The following is a 19545-nucleotide window of genomic DNA, read 5'->3' as shown; positions in this document are numbered from 1 at the left end:
CACTTTAGATTAGCTGGAATGAATGTTTTCCTGCTGAGATATGAAAGTGTCCAGTTTAGTTAGTACAGCTCCGAGCACAAAAAAAAACATTCTAGAAGACCGAAAGATATACTCTCTAGCCAAGAACCAATTCGCCTTCTCAGAAAGTCGAAATGAACAGACGCTTCAAGCTTTATATATATTTCAGTGAACCTGGATTCCTCAGTTGGTATTTGAGTTAATACCTAGTTAGCGTGCGGCTCCGCCATAGTATAGCAATCAGCCCGGATGACTTGGTTCCTGTCATCTAAGATAAAACCAAGCTCCTATACCACTCTAGCATCGTCAATCAATATCTTGAGGAAGTCTATAAAATTAAACTAAAAAGGGCACTAAGATTCTTGTTGGATTTATGGAATCTTCCTCAGACATAGATTACACGGCCTTGTTTCGGGATCAGCTAGCTATAGTGATGGGATTCTTGGAGCAGGTCGGATATCAACCCCAGATGAGAGCAATTAGGTCTACAAGGTTCTTTGCTTTCTTCCCGTATATTACATATAACAAGTATAACCAAGAAACAATGCTATACTATAATGAATAAAAGATTAAGAAAACAGCCAGGTAGGAAACTACAGGCATACAAATATAGCTTGTTGAGTTCAGTAAGTTACCAATTGAAGCGAGCTGGCCTAAAATTATGAGGCATCTAATAAAACTCACCGAGTGTTCCACGAATTCTGGGCGGCGTTACCCTTCCTATTGCCAATATAAATATGGGAGGCAGTTTGAGTGACCGAATAAAAAGAACCTGGTTAAGCAATATTTGACGGTTGTACATCGTTATATAAGTGTGGAAGGATGAGAGCTCTGGGAGAATACGTCTAGATAGTGCAACGTGAGTTCGCACTGATATGTCGAGTCCCACCTAGTGAGGTATGATCGCGACGGGTGTACAAAGGTCCTTGCCAACTAGTGCAGTCAGCTATCCTATGGCCCGAATGTCGGCAGTTAGCTTCAGCTCACGCTCTCCGACGAGAGAGGTCAATATCAGGCAGAACCGGTATTTTGACCTCTAGTGTAGATAACAAAAAGGCTTATCCGTTTCGGTGCTTGCCCATATTCTTTCCCGGCTTAGAATTGACAGGTTGAAATATAACAGATACGGGGTCTAATTCCGGTCTCGAAGGTAAGGATGCCCGTTGTTTCAGCCGTAATTTGGTTTTTTCTTTTATGTACCCTGCGAGACGTCGCACTGCAACACCATTGGAGTATTATGCCCACTTGTGCGATTTCACAGGATATGGATCAACTCTATGAAAGCTGACGAGACATTGCTCAGCTGGCCAAACGAGAATAAACAGCACTTACACATGACTTGGCAAACAGTGCAGTGGGTGCATGATTGTATCTTCGTACTGAAAATCCCCTGCTAGGTGTGTCAAATGAGGCGAACGACCCGAGAGCAACTTGCGAAAACCGTATGAACAATAACACAGGCCAAATGGTGGGTAGGGGTATTCCATTCCTGCTTTCCCTCTAGCTAACATAGTATTTATATTCGCCTGGGAACCATCACAGGAGAATTGCCATTTTTATTCGGTTGCTGGAACATGTCCGCCGGTGATGTGATATTCTCGCGGCAACCTTGGGACGTATGAGCTCCGAAATGTCCATCGGGATCATCCGGGACATTATTACGCAGCCTTCCACAGAAACTGTCAAACCCGAAGTCCTATCTAGCCAAAGTAACCATGTTCGGGGGCAATAATTTGTTGCAGAGCCCTCTCCGTTCACGCTCCCCACTGCCAATATCATCTCCAGTGCATCAACAAGCCTGAACATAAGCAAAGCATGAGAAAGACCAACCATCCGTCGTCAAGCATGGGCCAAAAAGGTCTGCCATCTATATCAAACCCCTCGTCCTTCCGGTTCGTCTCAGGTCAACCGGTGAACGATAGCGGCAACAACAAGAAGCAACACAGCGGGACTGGATATCACGAAGATGGCATGGAGAAAGACCTGGACGAGCTTTCTGACGAAGAATGGTTTCAGACAGGAGTTGACTTTGTTTTGTCGTAAGTATCCGTATCTTCCGTTGATATTCCCAACATTGTCCTCACGAACCTGGAGACTGGAACGACCATGTCTGTCGCATATCTCAAGCCCACAGCCTTCGGGTCATGCTGTGTCAATGCAAGGCACGCTGCTACAACTTGCACCCCCAACCCTCGACAGCGACTCGCGATGGCAGGTTTCGGCGGAAGTTTTTCAAAAACTGTTCGAGATGGCGGACAAGCTTGACTTGAATGGGTACATTACTCCCGTCCAAGCGTGGAACAGGATAAGGGACCATGAGAACTTCCCACGATTGACGCGTGAGACATTGAAAACACTGCAGAATGCCATGAGGCCTCATATCAAGTGTCAGGGGTGAGTAGCTTGCTTTTTTCTCGATTGCTAATTTGTGTGCTAATATATACTGCAGATTCGCAGCAATCATGGAGGAAGCCATTTTCGAGATATTGCTAAACAAAGCTCTTGGTCCGTGATTAATAGTTCTTTTACCAAATATTTGACCAAGCTTTGATTTGATGCCTGTTTCTTTTCTTTCCTTTTTCCCACTTGTATTATCTGCCGTTGCCAGGCTTCAAGAATATATTTCGTGCCTTCTACAAAGACCCATTGTGTTATTCACACTGAATTAGTAGATAAACTCTTCTAGAAAGCTCCGCAGTCAGGTCTTATTGGCCACAATGCTTGTCCATTTGCCTATGTGCCTTGATAAAGTAATCCAAATATTCATCAGACTGATAAAAGGGGACAACTAGTAAGCTGGTGAGGAGTGTCTAGGTAGCGACAAAACCCGAGCCAGCACATAATGCGCAAAAACTACGCAAAAGGCTCCAAGCTTTTGACTGAGATAAAGGAACTAGGTCGATGGTCATGAAACACAGATGAAACCGTCTGTTGCGGGTTTTTTTTATTTATGACAAGTTTAAGAGCCCTTGGTACGGTCGACCGCTGCCTGTTGCTTGTAATTATTCTTTTGTCTCGACGAAGTCCTTTATGAGCCATGATTATATGTCACTGAGACCTCTGTTGTCATGTTGATATTTTCACCCTTCGGGGCAATAGTCTCTAGGATTGCTGTTTGGCTTCCCATATCGTGGACTGTCGTATGTCCAATGTCCGTCTGCGTTTCGCCCTTGGAGTTGTCGAAGACCTTGCGGTTGGGAGGCGGGTGTGGGTACGGGATCATGTTATAATTGTCCGATGATGTGTTGGGGAATATCATCGTTAAGAGAGGCCTAAGCGCGGGAATAGATGCAGCGGTGATAGCGAGACCATCCTCTACAGCTGCCCAGATCAATAAGGGAGCAAGTTCCCCTAAGCAAAGAGAATAAATTAGTTTTATGGCGAAGATGGAGAAGATAACAATTGGTGACGTACATGTGAAGTCGGATTTGGCCGAGAGCGCCACAAGATGTATGGTCTTGACTATGGATGCTGCGCCTGCGCTTGAAGAGACATGTCAGTCAGTATGTGGGATCAACGGTGTAGGGTCTGCAAGACTTGCAAGATTCCAAGGCTCATTGCGAAGGCCACAGCAAGCTTTTCCTTCTTTCTCATTTGCAGTTTCCAGACAATAGTCCACGGTAGCAGTGCTAAGACAAAATCTTGTGCTCCAGAATAGGCTGCAGGAGGGAATTGATGCATTAGTCGTCAATAACGACCCAAGGGTTTCTGCAAGAAAACTTACCACCAACAAAGAGAGCGAAATTGGTAAAGACGTCCGGCGGCCAACACTCCGATGGAATCATCGGATTCCACAAATGTCGAGGATCCCTGCATTGCAGGAAGACAAAGAGTGCAGCCAAGATGTTGACAATGTTCATTGTAACAATCACGAACCATAGCACGACAACCATCCATCTCTGGACCACAATCCGAAGTAACGTGACAGCAAAGGACGTCTTGCCGAGGGTGCATGCCATGATTGCCAAACTTTCGCCAATATTGCACAAGAGGGCCACCTGGATCAGGTTATTTGGGGTTTTCTGGACAATTTCGAGGTGTTGTCCTAAGCCCAGGGTTGCAGCGACATGGCAGACAGCAGCGTATGCAACGAGACAACACTATCAAGGGATTGAAGTCAGTAAAATCATCTCAAGTCCGACAGTCACGAAAAGAGAGGAGACCCTTACGATTGCCGCAATTGCAATGCCGTCATCCCAGCCAAACACTCTCCGCATGTACACTCGCACATACAAGCGCATCAAAACGAAGACCAAAGGAACCATCGACATCGTCCACATCACACCCTTCACCGTAGGAGCCTGGCTCTCTATCGGGAGATGTGCACCCCCATTAGACGACATCCTGAGCGTTCGCCAACGCTGCGCAGAATCACAGTCCGGGGTGTACCGTAAATCTAGAGATTCGACTTCCCCAGACGTGGGCATGCCACGAATGATTACACGCGCATGGGACTCCAGGAGGGTTGAGCATTGTCAACCGGGTGTCATAAAAGCTACCTAGGTAGAACACTAGCCCGTCCCAAGAACATGGAATATGGGGGCGAATTCCGAAAAAGTTAATATTTGTCACATAAAGTGGAGCTCATGTTTTCTAGGTGGATCAAGAAAACATCCAAGGGATCGACTTACGCCGCTTTCTCGATTTGAACCAGTCTGTCATCCATGGCTTATGCTTGGATTCGCTTACCATGGTAGTGGATTTGTTAAGTCAACAATAATAATCATTTTGCACGAGCTTGTTCTTAAACGGCTAATTAGAGCCGCTGTCACAAAGCCATGGTATCTCGTCGGACGCTAGGGCGGCGCCGCTGGAGAGCCAAGGTTGTTATGGCCAAATTGGGAAATTGGTTTTATCGAACAGCCATTCACGATCATCGGCAATCAATCACCGACTCCACATTCCGTTCACCCCCGTCTGGAGACGAACGCTAAATCCCACTTGGATGGAGTTCCCATGCCATTGGAGAATTATCAACGCTTGTTCGCGCCGTTCATTTTGTTCCCCGCAATGGCCCACGTTCTCACGCCTGGTGTTAAAAAAAGGGCAAATCACGCCCCCCATAATCTCAGCAGCACTAGCCCCTAGGATCTCCGAGGGGCTTTTAAATGCTGCGACTGTCAACCGCGTTGCCGGCTCGCGAAAACCTGACTATTGGCAGTGAATCGAGTTTGGAATCGCCTTGCTACACTGCACGTACTTTTGTGTGTGCACAGAATCCACATCTGCCACGATGTCGGAAATGATCACTCTTCCTTCCAGCCTGTGGGCCCAGGCCCTGGTCACTCTGGGTCTGCTTGTTGTGATAAAGCTGATTTCAGATGTGTTCTTTTCGCGCTTGAGGTCCATCCCTGGCCCAGCATTGGCCAAGGTCACTGATTTTTGGCGCGCGTCTCACGCATATGGTGGACGCATTGATCTCAAGAATGTCCAATTACACCGGAAATATGGCACAGCGGTACAGGTCGGGCCCAATTGCGTGAGCATATCAGACCCGAATCTAATTCGGACAATTTACTCCACGCGCAATCCCTGGAAAAAGGTCGGATATGTCATCTCCTAGTCAATATCGTCCTTTTACGTGTGAGAGTAGGCTGTGCTGACCTGTTGTAATCATGTAAAGAGTGATATGTACCGTCCCAATGACGTGTTGCTCGAAGGCCATCGACTGTCGAACCTCTTCAACACCCAAGATGAAGATTGGCACAACCAGAATATCCGACCTATTCGGAGCCTTTGGTCCATGACTAAGGTTCTGGAATACGAGCCTTTTATCGATGAGACAATAACCAAGTTTGTGGACAAGCTAGCGCTGAGATTCGTCGATGGCGATAACGCAGGAAAGGTTTGTCCGGCAGATGAATGGATTGGTTTCTGTAAGCATACTCTCAAAGATCCCAAACACCCAATGGGACCTGGCATAGATAGAACCTAACACGCATAGTTGCCTGGGATGTCACCGCCAACTTCAGTTTTGGTCGGCATTATGGATTCATTGATCAGGAGAAGGATGTCGACAATTTGATCACGGACTCGACTGCTGGCCTGAGATACTTCGCACCGGTAAATACCCCGATATAAACGATTCGACGTGGCTGAGGGTAACTGACACGTACGTCCCACTAGGTCTCTCAAATCCCGTGGGTTGACAACATCCTCGACAAGAATCCGATTAAGCGAATTGGGCCCAAGCCCACCTTGACAGGCGTCCTGTACGCCTTCAAAGTCGTCGCCGAATACCAAGCCCAGCTCGCTGAAAAGGAAATACCCGCTGGTAGTGTTGACCACACCCTAGATAAATACGTGCAGCTGAAAGAAACGTACCCCGATATGGTCGACGATAATCAGATTGTCAACTGGCTGATGCTGAGCATTCTTGCTGGAGGCGACACGAGCTCGGCCACCATGCGTGCTGTCGTTTACTACCTAGCGAAGTCACCCGCTGCGACGGTCAAACTTGCCGCCGAACTCCAAGCCGCCGGTATCTCTGCCCCCGCTCCATGGAAGGAGATCCGCGACTTGCCGTACTTGGATGCCGTCATTCGTGAAGCTCTGCGCATCAACCCCGGCATTGCCATGGTCTTCGAACGTGTCGTTCCGGAGGGTGGATTCACGCTTCCCGATGGACGATATCTCCCTGCAGGGACCAAGGCCGGGATCAACCCCTTTGTCACTAACCGTGATTTCGGAGTGTTCGGACATGACGCCGATGACTTCAAACCGGACCGCTGGCTACAGGGCAAGGGCGAAAGCCCGGGAAACTTTGAGGATCGCCTGCGTCGGATGAAGGATACTGTCGACCTATCATTTGGTGGTGGAGGCCGCGTTTGCATGGGCCGGTATCTCGCTATGTTAGAGATCAAAAAGTTGATTGCATCGTTGTACAGCTCGTTCGATGTAAGTGGTTCATTGGGATTCTTCGGATGCCAGCTTCTTGGTGCTAACTCGGGGTACAGATTCAACTGGTGGACCCCAAACATGAATGGAACTACCAAAATGCCTGGTTCGTGTATCAGTACGATATGCCCATGGTAATTCAGCGCCGATGAAATGGGGTGCTCGTGTGCCAATAATGGACGGACATTAACAAATACGACATCATGAACGTGTGGAAGCTAAGCGACCAGAGCCGGGATCTAGCAAAGGTCTAATGGATACGCGGAAGATCTGAAATCGCATGCGATATGGATTGAGTAGAAACGAATTTGTCCATACCGCATAGGGTATCAAAGTCCCAGCCTAGAAAACGCCGCTAAACCATTAAGAATATCCAGGCCCTTGGAAAGTCCCCGTGCATCAAGTCATTATGTAGTAAAGAATCGCTGTTACTTCGTTCAAGCTTCCCGACTGTCCATGCGTAACTTCATTCAAGCGTACCTCGCCGTCCAATTGTGTTCGGTAATGGTACGTGGGTGTGTGCGATTCATGTCTTGAGCCGCTCAACGGGAAAGCCATGCTCATCTTTAGTCATGGCTTCATCTTCGTTTTTCTCACCTGGTTTTCCGTCATTGCCTTCCTCGCCGGTAATTTCTCCCCAGCCAGAACTTCTTCGACTCATGCGACCAGTCATAGCCAATGGACTGCTAATGCCCCCAGTGATACTGGCGGCGGTACTGTCATTTCGACTGTGTGATTGGACACCGCTGCGAATGCTGGCCGTATCGCCGCCGGTGGTCTGCTTAGTGGTGTACAAGCCACCCCGCTCCGCAGTCGTGCTAGCTAGCGGAATTGCTCCGGAGGCCGAGTACACACTGATGCGTTCAGCACTAGCAAGACCAACAATACTTGGTCGGCTCAGTACACCCGAGGTATTGAACACAGAGGTATTCGATGCTTCAGTCGTATTTCCACTCAGAACGCTCAGCGGCAGGCTCTCCCGACTACCGCCGAAAACAGAAGAGGGAGCCAATCCGCGTACGGATGCATTGGTATCGAGGGAGTTGCGCCGACGACGCTTGGATGAGCTCGCCAAGGTGAGAAGAGAAGCGTTATCGGTCAAGGCATTGTTTGCGGTTGCGGCGCTGTACGTCATCGCATGGCTTTGGGGCACGAGGTGTGGGGGGACTGCAGTAGCGGGTGAGGTTGGAGGAAATTGGTGGGAAAATTGAATCTGCTGGTTTGAGGAGCTCTGTGTCGAGCTGCCATGGTGGTGTCCATTGTGGTTGTTTTGTGTGTTGTACAGTTGGGTTGAGGGTGCCGTCGAGTGCACAGTGGTCAGGGTAGTGGTCATGGATCGAATCGAAGGTGCAGGCGATGAGAAGGTACTACCCTCGCCACCCCCATGGGTGCTAAATCCTTCAGTCCCAGTTGTCAATGTGCCTGCCTTGGAATACGCCGCTTCGGAGAATGCGGCGTCGCCATTGGTTGAAATAGTTGGCGCAGCGGATTTTGCGCTAGTCAGGGGAGCCGGATTCTCATAGCCCGAACACAAAGATGGGTCGCTCCTGGAGCGAGATCCTGCACCATAATGGTCATCCGTGTATGAGTCGGTCGGTGTCTGAGTCCCTGTGTCACGGTTGATGGTTCCAGAAAGCGGGTATGGGTTGTTTTCTTGATCGCCCTTCTTGCCCTTATTACCAGTGTAGCGCTTGTTGGACCATCGATTTGTCGTAGAATCCGAGGAACTCTTAAGGTTCGCCAGGCGTTTCACCCAGTTGGAGAATGGACGGCGACGTGCATTCCGGTCTGTTTTGTATGAATCCCTTAGCAGCGGTTCACGGTGGCCAAAAAGCACAATCTGAACTTACCATGCACCCTAGCAGGACCATCGGCAGTAGTCATTCTAGCTTGAAGAGGCAGCCTAGTCACTATCCTCTCTGGCTTGTGAAAGGTCAAAGGTAGGCAAGGGAGCAGAGCCCTGGGGATCCAGCCGCGCCGAGGCAGATGGAGCAGCGGGCGGGGAGACTGTTTATCCGTGCACGTCATGTGCCTGCCTTCAATGTTGCCTCTTTGACTTCTATTTGACATACTCTCAAAATTCTGGACGTTGTATACATTTCCTGAGTCATTTATGATACTTATCGGGAGGGCTCAAGCAGCGACAATGGCATGTGATCATGAATGAAACTCTTTTAGTCGTGTTTCCAAAATCCACCTTGGGATCTTTCTTGCATCTAGTGGCGCAATGCCCCGGTGAATACAACAACTGCGTCAATGCCTCCTTCTCAGTCAATGATACGAGCGCTACCTTCTGATGTGATTGCAAAGGTCAAATCATCTACGTCCATTGTGCATCTGACTGGTGTCATTCTGGAGCTAGTCAAGAATTCTTTGGATGCTAATGCACATACCGTCTTCGTCACTGTCGATTTCAAACGTGGTGGCTGTATTGTTGAGGATGATGGCGAAGGAATTCCTCCAGTGGAGTTCGAAGTTACAGGAGGTCTAGGCAAGCCTCACCGTATGTCTCCCAACCTTGACGCTATAATGTATGCTAGCTAACATATGGAATAGATACATCCAAATTCAACCTGGGTGGCTTGTATGGCCATCGGGGCTTGTTCTTGGCTTCCCTGGCCTCATTGTCTCTACTCACTGTAACTTCTCGTCACATTGATCATGGATGCACAAACTCGATCATACTTCATCATTCGACGCCTGTGGCTCGGCTAACCCCTGCGCCTCCACATCATGCGCTTCGCTCTGTCGACCATGGCACGTCTGTGACTGTCAACGACCTTTTTGGAAATATGCCAGTTCGCGTCAAGAGTCGAGCTCTCGCTCTTCAGCGATCAGACGAGCTAGAACGTGAGTGGGACCAACTCAGGAACTCCTTGGTGTCTCTCCTTCTAGCCAATCATCAATTCTCAAAATTAGTCTTGATCGATGTGGAACGAAATAAAAGGATGTCCGTTCGTCTTGGAAATGCCTCCATGCCCGAAGCACGCATCTCTCATGATCAGAGGGAGTTCGATCTTAAACGTATCGGGATGGTTCTCACACAATCTGGGCTAGTCACACCACAAAACATCGATTCTTGGCATGAAATCTCAGCATCAGTTTCTGACCTCACAGTTCGGGGAGCTATATCTCTCCAGCCCAGCCCAAGTCGGAAGTGTCAGTTCATCTCTTTGGGAAAAGAACCCCTGCTGTCCCACAATGGCTCGAACGTGCTGTATAACGAAGTAAACCGGCTATTTGCTTCGTCAGATTTTAGTAATGTCGGAGCCATGTCTAACAGAAGCTCTGTTTCACATATTACACCTTCGGTGAATCAGCTTGATGCCGCAAGTAACGCAAGTACTCGAAACTGGGCAAAGCCTGTCAATAAGTGGCCAATGTTCTACGTTCGCATTGACACAAACGCTGTTATACGGTTGGATGATGATGATGCATCTGAGCACCTTCCGGAATCTGCCAAATCAGTTCAACGTATAATTGATGTGCTTGGGGCCATGGTCCATGAGTTTTTGAAGCAACACGATCTCCGCCCTCGTAATGGCAGAAAGCAGACCATTTCGTCAGATCAAAACCAGAGTATCCGTTCCAAAGCCTCCCCACCAGCTGGCGGTTCTCATGCCCCCTTACGACATGGTCGGTCGATTTCGAGCACTGAAGAGGCGTTTAGCGGTCGCTTGAAAATTCCCTCATTTCCAAGAACCCAGTCTCTGAACTCTGGTCAATCCTTCAACAACTGGTCCAGAGTGAAAACCGCCAAGGATCTCAAAAGACGTTCTCCGACCCAACGAACGTCTGGGCTTTCTCATGCGACTCCTGATGTAATGCAGGGCAATAGCTCCTTGCTGATTCACCCTAAACATAAGCCAAATCGTCGAGATGATGGCCAGGAGTGCACCATCCTTCCAAAGCCCCCGTATGAAAGGATCCGTAGTGGGGACAAGGGGGATCTGCCTGGAGACTCACCATCAGACAAGATGATCACTTGGATCGATCCGCACACCAACTTGGCCTATATGATCAATCCTCGAACGGGTCAAACAATGAACTCCCGCAAGTCATTAGCTACCCAGCGTTCCCCCACTGACTGTGTCGAACGCCCGTCCAAGAAGCCTGTGCAAACGTTTTGGATAGATAACATGTTGGGGGCATGGGACAACCCTTCCTTCAGCCGAACAGAAATACCAATACCAAATCTAGGCGCAGAGGCCGCCGGTCAGCAGAGTACAGCTACTTCTTCACACGACTGCTTCAAAGGCATTGGATCACTTGATACAGCGCAAGTTGCCAAATATCGAGGGAAACTCCAACGTCATGCGCTCGAGACTGCCGACGTGATAGCCCAGGTGGACAGAAAGTTCATCTTGGCTAAGGTCCGTACGGCCCCCATCACTCGCAATTTGGAGGGGCCATCAAACGATGTTCTGCTTTTAATCGATCAGCACGCGGCCGATGAGCGATGTCGAATTGAACAGTTATTCGGGGAAATGTTTGTCTCTGCTGGGCTTGGTGAGAATTGGGAGTCGGGTGCTCGAGTGCGAACTGTCCAAGTCGTTTCTTTGGCATTTGAGGTTTCATTGACGGAGGGTGATCTCTTCCAAAAGTATACGAGTTTCTTCTCAACCTGGGGTATTGAGTATGCGACACAAGGCAAGACCAACTCTACTGCCTTGATCACCATTCATACTCTTCCTGTCCTAATAGCCGAACGCTGTAGGCTCGAGCCTCATGTGTTGATTGACTTGATGAGGCGTGAGATTTGGTCAAGTGAGGAAGATGGAAATAAGCCGTTCCTGTCGAAGAGAACATTCGAACAGGATATCGAACTATCAGACAGCGACGATGTTGTACACCAGAGATCCGCCTCGCGCTCATGGGTTCAACGGATGAATGGGTGCCCTCAAGGCATCGTGGACCTTCTCAACTCCCGCGCCTGTCGCACTGCGATCATGTTCAATGACCCGTTGAACATCGATGAGTGCCAGGCGTTGGTCTCCAGCCTGGCCCGTTGTGCCTTCCCATTTCAATGCGCCCACGCCCGCCCTTCAATGGTCCCTATACTTGATTTACGATCCCTCCCTGAGACTGCTGTTTCATTGCCGCTAGACTTGGATACCAGTGCATCCGCTTATGATGATAATTATGACACTACTTCGGATTTCGTGGAGGCGTTTAGAACACGTTATGTAACATAATTGGTTAGTTCCTTGGAAGGCTCTTCTATGGGAAATTGGGGATTCTGGTAATTGGAAATGCGCGAAACTGGACGAAAATATGTACATTAGCTGATACATCAATCAAGATTTGCCAATTATTCAATCTCGAACCCAAACCACTCGTCTTTGGCGCTCATTTTGTGAATTCTCCTGTTTAGTTTTAGGGTTTTGTGGACTGCGTGCGAATAAGATACAGACTCGGCATCACTGCGGTGATCTTTCGCTTGCATCTGCCTATCCTCCTTACAATGACAGCCCAGAGTCTCAAATAAACTGACATGAAATCCCTGTCGTCCACTTTAGCCTCTACCATGAGCGCTCAAACCTGTTTTGAAGGTTTTACGGTGATATGTCACATTTCCTCCAACTCAAATTAACAAACAGAATACAGCTCGGGTTTTCAATACATCATAAAACAAACGATTGAAACAAACAATCCCTTGAGTGTTTACGTCAAGTCTAGATGTGACATGGTGACATAGCGAGGTGCAGCTGGGCACTCTGCATAGTACTCACCCTGTACGGAGAACTCCGTAAGCCTGATGGATTTCATATTCTTGCATGAACGCGCATCGGCCAGATAGATCGTGCAGGACATCGAAGATTTCAGTTTGAAATTGACGTACATATTTCATATTTTGCAGGGGTCCGACGCTTACGGAGTATCCATAGGCACTCGCACTACTCAAATACCTCGACGCAATTGCAGCGGTCTATCGGCTGTGGTATACAGTCGAGGGTTTTCTTGCATTCAAAACTAAGGTGTCCTCCGCGTATCTCTTTGATGGATATGTATTGTCAAGAAACCCCTCCGTAGACTTGGCGGAGGGGTTCATGCAAGGATCAGCCAGCCACGGACATAGTGATAGACGGAATGGCACTGCGGCCGGTTTACGCGGCCTTGAATAGCGATGCTTTATGATATGATATGAATACCATCAAAGCATAAAGGCAATACAAAGCTCGTATATACGTATGTATCTGGTATAGCAAACATCAGATTGGAACAAATGATGGTACTTCCATGAACCTTATCTAAAAGCTACATCTATACTTTTGTAGGCCTCAGGGACGTTCATTAGATAGGTCTGTCAAGAGGTCCTAGTCAAGCGTATTTATTCCAAGGATTTTATTTCCGCTGCTTGGTTTACTTTTGGTGTTTGGCCCAGCCTTAAACCGCGAATAAGATCTTTGAGCTCAAATCTTTCGGATGCGTCGCGCTGGATTACGGGTCAGTTGGTGCCTGTTGATGGTGGGCTCTCACTGGTACGGTAGCTTTTGAGCTGGCTTGTGGGCTTTTATTTGACCATCATTGGTAGTGATGGTTGCAGTCGGTTTTCTATATGCAGGTCTCAGTATTCAGGCAGAAATATGAAGGCAGAATCCGGGGTAAATCATCGAAAGTCCTTAATTTGGATAGCTTGGGTTACTTAGAAAGCCCAAATATTCACTACACGAGGCAAAAGCAGGGTTACAGCTACGATTGACACAGAAACAGGTAAAACTAAAGCGTATTTTGCATTTTAGGCAGCTTTTAAGAGTTGCTCCTGTACAGAAGCCGTGAGGCAAAAATATTGTCTAGAGGGTATCCGATGTAGGAAACGCCCAGTTGACAGATAACAATCCTTTTTCCCAACCTGTCCTTGTTTCCCCAGCCGAAAATAAGAACAGACAAGAAATTAAAACATAAACAGAACAAGCCCCTTGGTAAACTCCGTTTGGGTAGTCCGGGGCCCCGTTCCATACATAGCCGCTTTTCCAATGCTACATTTCTCAAACGAGAAATTGCAAAACAAATCAAACACGCAAGTACCACCCAAGAATAAAAAAAAAAAAGTAAATAGGTAAGACAAGAATGATGGGATATTCACAGATCACAAGAAAATGGGTTTGGGGGGAAGATAATGCAAGTATGCATAGTAGAACAGTTAAGATGATGTTGGTTAGAACAGTAAATCGGGAATAAGAAGAGGTCATCAGTCATTAGGTTGCGAAGGATGGTGTAGGTGATTGCGGGTGGAAGGGAGTGATTTATCCGTGTGTCGTGACGGATTTCGCCTTGGATTGGTTGGTCCATGAGAGGAAGTCGAACTTGTCCTTGGCATTGTCGAGCATGGAAGGAATGGACTCAGATTGGGACTGAAGAGTATTTCCGCTGCGGGAGGGTTCTCTAGGCTCAAGAACTAGAGAGCGGCGATAGAAGGTTTGTGCGGTTGTTTCACCGTTGGAACGCACGCGCACGAGCTCATTCTGCATCCAAGCCTGAAGCTCCGGAACTTCGGTTAGACGGTAGGGGATCTGGAAGCGTTGGAGCTCGCTGATAATGCGAGCTGTCTTCATGTGCTTGTCGAAGTTGATGACAGCCATTTCACTGTCGTCGGTGGAGAGCGTACGAAGAGATTGGTTGCCGTGGTCGACAAAGGTGAGGTCGGTCAGGTAGGTGCCGACGAATGGGAGACAAGGGGGCACGTGATTCTGAAGGCGTTGACGGAGTACGGCGTAGTTGCGGGACACATCCACGATGCTGCGGAGCTGCTCGAGGGCAGTCTTGGTCTTCTGCGATACGATGTCCCAGGTCTTCTTCAGGCGAGATATCATAGACAAGTTCAATGAACAAATGATAGCCATAAGGGAGTCGTAGTTGTTCAACTCCAGACACTTGTTCGCAATCTTGACCCAGTGCTTGATGGTTGCGGCCCGCTTTTTGGGCTCCTCGAGGTACAGAATGGAGTCGGCAACGAGGTGGGCAAGATCAGTCGACAGAGTTGACATGGCCCGGACATTCACAGCCAACGAGCCTGTCTTCCTGGTCCATTCCGTGTCCAGGAGTTCTTCAGGAAGGATCGAGCAGAAAATACGCGACTCCTTAATAGTGAGCTGGCGGGCGAGCTCGAGTGGGTCGAAGTCAAGAATGGTAATTGAGGCCTCGCCGTTCTTCCATTGCCTAAGCAAGTTGTGTTCCTTCTTGCCAAGGACGGGGGGAGGTAGGGGGGTATCGGGGTGAATGTATTGGGCAATGGAAGTGTTGGTCTTGCCCATAGAAGAAATTAAGCGAGGCACAAGCGGGCCACCAACTGCGGACACCTTGTTGGCCAGATCAAGCAACCGCTTACCAGCAGTGGGGAGATCTACCATAAGTCGTGTGTTTGCGAAGTTGATGATGAAGTCAAGGGCTGTGTTGTCACGATCGTGGCGCCAGTGGGACTCGAGCCAGCCCTTGAAGATGTTGTATACACGGAGACGGACAGGTCCGGCGGCATGGGGTGTGTCACCAATGTATTCGAAGCGTTCAGCGAGGGCCTCGGCAAACTCAAGAGGCGTAGTGAAGAGACGGAAGGTAAGGTAGAAGGTTGAGACAAACATGGAATCGGGGGTGGATTGGTGAGCAGTCAGCTTCTCAATAAGAGCACGCAGACTACCGCCCATCACCGAACCTTCTTTGTAAATAAGTTCGTGTGCGAAAGTCTTTTCCAGGATGTTGGCCTCAGTCTCCTCGTTCTCCTCGGCGAGGGTCGAGTAACTCAGACTCTCCTTCAGTGAGTGAACGGTGAAACTACCTTGGAAGCTACCCCCAATATCAGGTGAGGTAGCCCGAGTCGAGGTTTGCGAGACACCACTCATCTCAGAGTCACGTGTGTGGCTGTGATATGTGAAGCTGCTACCATTGCTCGTGACTCCACGCCCAAATGATTCGCTCACGTCAGACTTGGGATGACTTTCAGGGTAGTTGCTGTCAGCAGAGGAGAAAGAAGAGATGTTATCCAGATGGGTGGGGAGGATGGCAGAATTAGGTGTTGAAGAAATGGCGGTGGTGTTGGCGGGAGAATTTGAGAGACGAGACTGGAAGGATGAAGGTGTTGTAGAGTCGGTGAGAGCAGGTGTTGGGGGAGAGTATGTGGTGGTGGGAATCTGAAGAGGAGGTGGGGGAAGGCGGAGTGACAATTCCTGTCGCTCCTGTTCTACGCCAGTCTCCGGTTCATCTTGTGGAGAGGCAATGCCAGGCAAGTCCTTGCCCCTCTCTTCAAAGTGTTCAGGGTCAAGCTCAAGGTCACCAATTTGCTCAAGCACCAGGCGAGCCTTCGCCAAACAGTTTCCAGCTGCTCGTACACAGTCAGTGGCAGCATCCACAAGGCGTTTCCCTTCGTCTGGCATGAACACAAGATCATCGTCTGGTAGGTGTGCGGGGCGGAACACGTCGCGTGCAGCGTGGACAAGCTCAGATAGCTTCTCACACATTGACTCTCGTGCCTGTTCGAGGAACACGCTGCGGTGGGTGTCATGCTCACACACCACCTCCACGACATTTAACAACTGCCTACACGACTGGACAGCCTGCTGGGTGGTGACAACCAACTCCGTCGAGGAGCGGGACTGCATGTGGAGTCCGATAAACGAGCCAAGCACACCGAGGAAGGCATCATATGTCGTCCCGAGGCGTTCTGATGCCAGGTTCTGGGCACTGATGGCAGTAGAAGGACCTGAAACTGACATACGGTGAGATATAGAAACCCGTTTCGTAGCGACGGAGACCGGTCTTTGATCAACCATCTCAGTGCGCATCGATGACCGACTCATATCCATACGGCTGTGGTTCATTTGCCGCGATTCCATCCGTGATTCCATTCGTGATTCCAGCATTCGCGACTCAGATCTAGCAGGCCCATCGTTCTCGCCCAAGTTGAAACTTTCGGATGCAGGGGTCGGTGGCATGCTATATTGGTCTATGCTGTCGCCGGGTCCATCCATCTCAGCAATAGTCCTGCTCAAGCCTACCTCCTCATTCCACACGTCGAGGAATCGAACTCCTCGGGTCACGATCTTGAAAGCTTTGAGAAGCATCTCATCCAAAATGGCCTCAACCTCATCTTCCGAAGGAACCCCGTTGGCAACTTCCTGGAATTTCTTCGCAGTTTTCACCAGCGAAGACAGGTCAGACAGCAAAGCCTTCCGGATTCTGCGTAGTCCGTCGAATCTCCTTACCAGGGGTGACTCCCGGGTAAGACATTCTGATTTTTCCTGCGGAATTATAAGCCCTGTGGTGTTTTCTCGGTTCTAATTGGTACTTACCAGTAGGAACCGGACGCCAGCGATAGGCCCTCTCATCAAGTCTTGGTTTCCAAAATCTTTTAGTGATGACCCGCATCCTCCTCGAATGATATCCCAGAAATCAGTCAAGGCCTTCAATAAAGGACGCATAGGTAATTGATCGTATGCTTCGCAGTAATTCGTGGGCAACCAGCCTCGATTCCCAGAATCTAATAATGTACCATCGGCCCAGCCATTGGTGTGAACGGAGTGTACCAAAATGATATCTCCCTGGTCCAGAGGGAGTGTAACAGTCGACGGAGAGACATTGCCGGCCGGGTGGAAAGGATAGAATGCGCGCAGATAGTTGTGAAAGACAGGTCTTGGGGCCTCGGGTTGATCCATGTTTGTGTCCTGGGTGTCTTTTGGTGTTAACGGAGGGGTCATCTCTGATGAGCCCCAGGCGGAATAGAATCGACTCGGTATAGATTTAGTGTCGTTGCTCGACTCGGATAAATTCGAATTGGATTTCGAGATCTTTAACGGGGGGATGTGTGGCTTCATTGATTCCATCTCTTGTCCGTTCCGTGACTGAGTAATTTCTTCTCCAAGCCGCTGAGGTCACTGACCGAAGGCGTTTACTCGGTAGGTGCAATGGACATGGTTCAGTGAATCCAACTAAAAAAAAAGACCAGTATCGAAGGCAAGTGGCGTTGGATAATCAAGGATGGAGGGGAGGTATCGGATCGCCAGAGGCTGGTGTTGATCCTACACAATCTAGGTCAATTGGCGCTCAAGGATATAGAGTATAGGGATTGAATGTTTGGAAATGCCCCAAGGAGGTTGAGGGCTTGGAATGCCAGGAGAGGGGAAGGATTTAGGAACTTTGAACTGGACATACAAACACAGAAAACAATATTAACAGGTAATCAAAAACTATAAACAGATCCAAGCAGACTTCCTTTCCAGGAGTCCGGAATATTCAAGGTCCCGGAGGGATGAGTCGTAATGAGGTCAAGCCAATATCAAGGGATGAATGACCCAATGGGTAACCTAGGTAAATAATGCAAATGCCTATGAAGGAGAATTGAGGCAAGTGCAATTGAACCTTGGAAGGACCGCAGCAAGGACTGTAAATGACGAAAGAGGGATTCCCTATTAAGGTAACGCAAGGGCGGAAGGGATATAAAAGAATGCTAAGTATAAGTATAACTCGCAATTGCCACCGGCAGCAATACAAAAGTGAGGAAGAAGAGCAAGAAGAGCAAGAAGAGCAAGAAGAGCTTTGAAGTAAAAGGGGAGAAAGGGAAAAAGAGGGAATTAAGTGGAATAATAGCTCTGGAGAGTTCGAAAGGGCCATCTTCTGGGACTCGATCGGGACGATCCACGCTCCACTGGTACTGGGCCTGTATGGAGATGTAATGTACTCCGATATAATGTGACGGGTATCATACAAAAGTACGTATTTATAAATTCTTTCCTTTTTATTTTTGGGTTTTTTTCACTTTATATTTTCTTTTTTTAAATTTCAGACTTTATACGTTTAACTCTTCCAAACTGCTGGCTCTCTTTCTATCTCTTATTCCAGATTTAAAGATGGAGATCTCCAAAAGGCAGTAGAAAAAGAAAGAAAAAAAATTGAAATCGGAAATTTGAGGAATCCCTCCTTTCCCAGATTTGGCCTGTCTATGATTTTACTCTGAATACCGTAGACCCTCGGCACCCTCCACTGGTACAAATGTACAAATGCAGAATGTACCTCCTACACAATAACTAGGCTAAAAGGTACATCTCTCATATGTACCAAGTCTAGTCTAGCACTGTCCACCTTACATCTGCCGAACTTAGGTAGGTACCTAGGTACTCAGAGTACTCTGTTCCAGACCTCCCACTATTCCCCCTCCAAACGCAATAAATCCTCCATTTTAATTTGTTTACAATTGAAAGTTTCTCCCGCCTGAGACCAATCATATTGCCACAGCGACATAAATCTTGTGGGGTTAAGTCAGGCCATGTCTTAATGCATTGACCGTGTGCTAGAGCCTGCAGGGGGACTCGATCAATCATTAAAACTGAGGGAAGGGGATCTTCTGGTCGCCTGTCACCAATATCTTTCCGGGATGGGATCGACAGCGCAGCGACCGGGCCCCAAAGTGACAGCAGCCAAAAGTCTTTTTCTCCTAGCCGTTATGGTTTATTTTCACCAGGTTGCAAATATTATATCCCTCCGTAATCCGTACCTCACATAAGAAAATCTCAAATCTCAAATCCCTGCCCCTTGTCCAGACCCCGGTCTCTATTGACATCCGGACCAAGCTGTATGAACGGAGTACCATACTGAGATCCCCCTCCATCTTTTCTTTTTCCCCTCCCGCGTGGGGCGATAACC

The 19545-nt window shown here is 48.5% G+C and overlaps 6 protein-coding genes across 6 annotated transcripts; 3 read left to right on the top strand and 3 right to left on the bottom strand.

The window, feature by feature from the left end:
- Positions 1 to 1863: 1863 nt before the first annotated feature.
- On the top strand, positions 1864 to 2531 carry N7525_004591 (uncharacterized protein; the record flags this gene model as incomplete). The annotated part of the gene is made up of 3 exons (XM_061213071.1): positions 1864 to 2057; positions 2146 to 2412; positions 2468 to 2531. The coding sequence occupies 3 exons, from the start codon at positions 1864 to 1866 to the stop codon at positions 2529 to 2531; spliced, it is 525 nt and encodes a 174-aa protein (XP_061070092.1).
- A 515-nt stretch (positions 2532 to 3046) lies between these two features.
- Positions 3047 to 4445, bottom strand: N7525_004590 (uncharacterized protein; the record flags this gene model as incomplete). The annotated part of the gene is made up of 5 exons (XM_061213070.1): positions 3047 to 3369; positions 3419 to 3500; positions 3556 to 3677; positions 3743 to 4118; positions 4188 to 4445. 5 exons carry the CDS (start codon positions 4443 to 4445, stop codon positions 3047 to 3049), a joined length of 1161 nt encoding a protein of 386 aa, XP_061070091.1.
- Positions 4446 to 5251: 806 nt separating this feature from the next.
- Positions 5252 to 7067, top strand: N7525_004589 (cytochrome P450; the record flags this gene model as incomplete). The annotated part of the gene is made up of 5 exons (XM_061213069.1): positions 5252 to 5497; positions 5642 to 5894; positions 5963 to 6081; positions 6145 to 6915; positions 6975 to 7067. 5 exons carry the CDS (start codon positions 5252 to 5254, stop codon positions 7065 to 7067), a joined length of 1482 nt encoding a protein of 493 aa, XP_061070090.1.
- A 374-nt stretch (positions 7068 to 7441) lies between these two features.
- On the bottom strand, positions 7442 to 8985 carry N7525_004588 (uncharacterized protein; the record flags this gene model as incomplete). The annotated part of the gene is made up of 2 exons (XM_002565614.2): positions 7442 to 8703; positions 8766 to 8985. The coding sequence occupies 2 exons, from the start codon at positions 8983 to 8985 to the stop codon at positions 7442 to 7444; spliced, it is 1482 nt and encodes a 493-aa protein (XP_002565660.2).
- A 186-nt stretch (positions 8986 to 9171) lies between these two features.
- Positions 9172 to 12110, top strand: N7525_004587 (putative DNA mismatch repair protein (Mlh3); the record flags this gene model as incomplete). The annotated part of the gene is made up of 2 exons (XM_002565615.2): positions 9172 to 9418; positions 9472 to 12110. 2 exons carry the CDS (start codon positions 9172 to 9174, stop codon positions 12108 to 12110), a joined length of 2886 nt encoding a protein of 961 aa, XP_002565661.1.
- Positions 12111 to 14162: 2052 nt separating this feature from the next.
- On the bottom strand, positions 14163 to 17729 carry N7525_004586 (guanine nucleotide exchange factor; the record flags this gene model as incomplete). Its single annotated transcript, XM_002565616.2, has 2 exons — positions 14163 to 17147; positions 17199 to 17729. The coding sequence occupies 2 exons, from the start codon at positions 17727 to 17729 to the stop codon at positions 14163 to 14165; spliced, it is 3516 nt and encodes a 1171-aa protein (XP_002565662.2).
- Positions 17730 to 19545: the final 1816 nt, after the last annotated feature.

Source organism: Penicillium rubens, assembly GCF_028828025.1.
Source record: "Penicillium rubens strain IBT 27055 chromosome Unknown utg000002l_segment0_segment0, whole genome shotgun sequence".
NCBI classification, from domain to species: Eukaryota; Fungi; Ascomycota; class Eurotiomycetes; order Eurotiales; family Aspergillaceae; genus Penicillium; species Penicillium rubens.
Note: the sequence above shows the minus strand (reverse complement) of the source record. Positions and strands in the feature narration are given on the sequence as shown.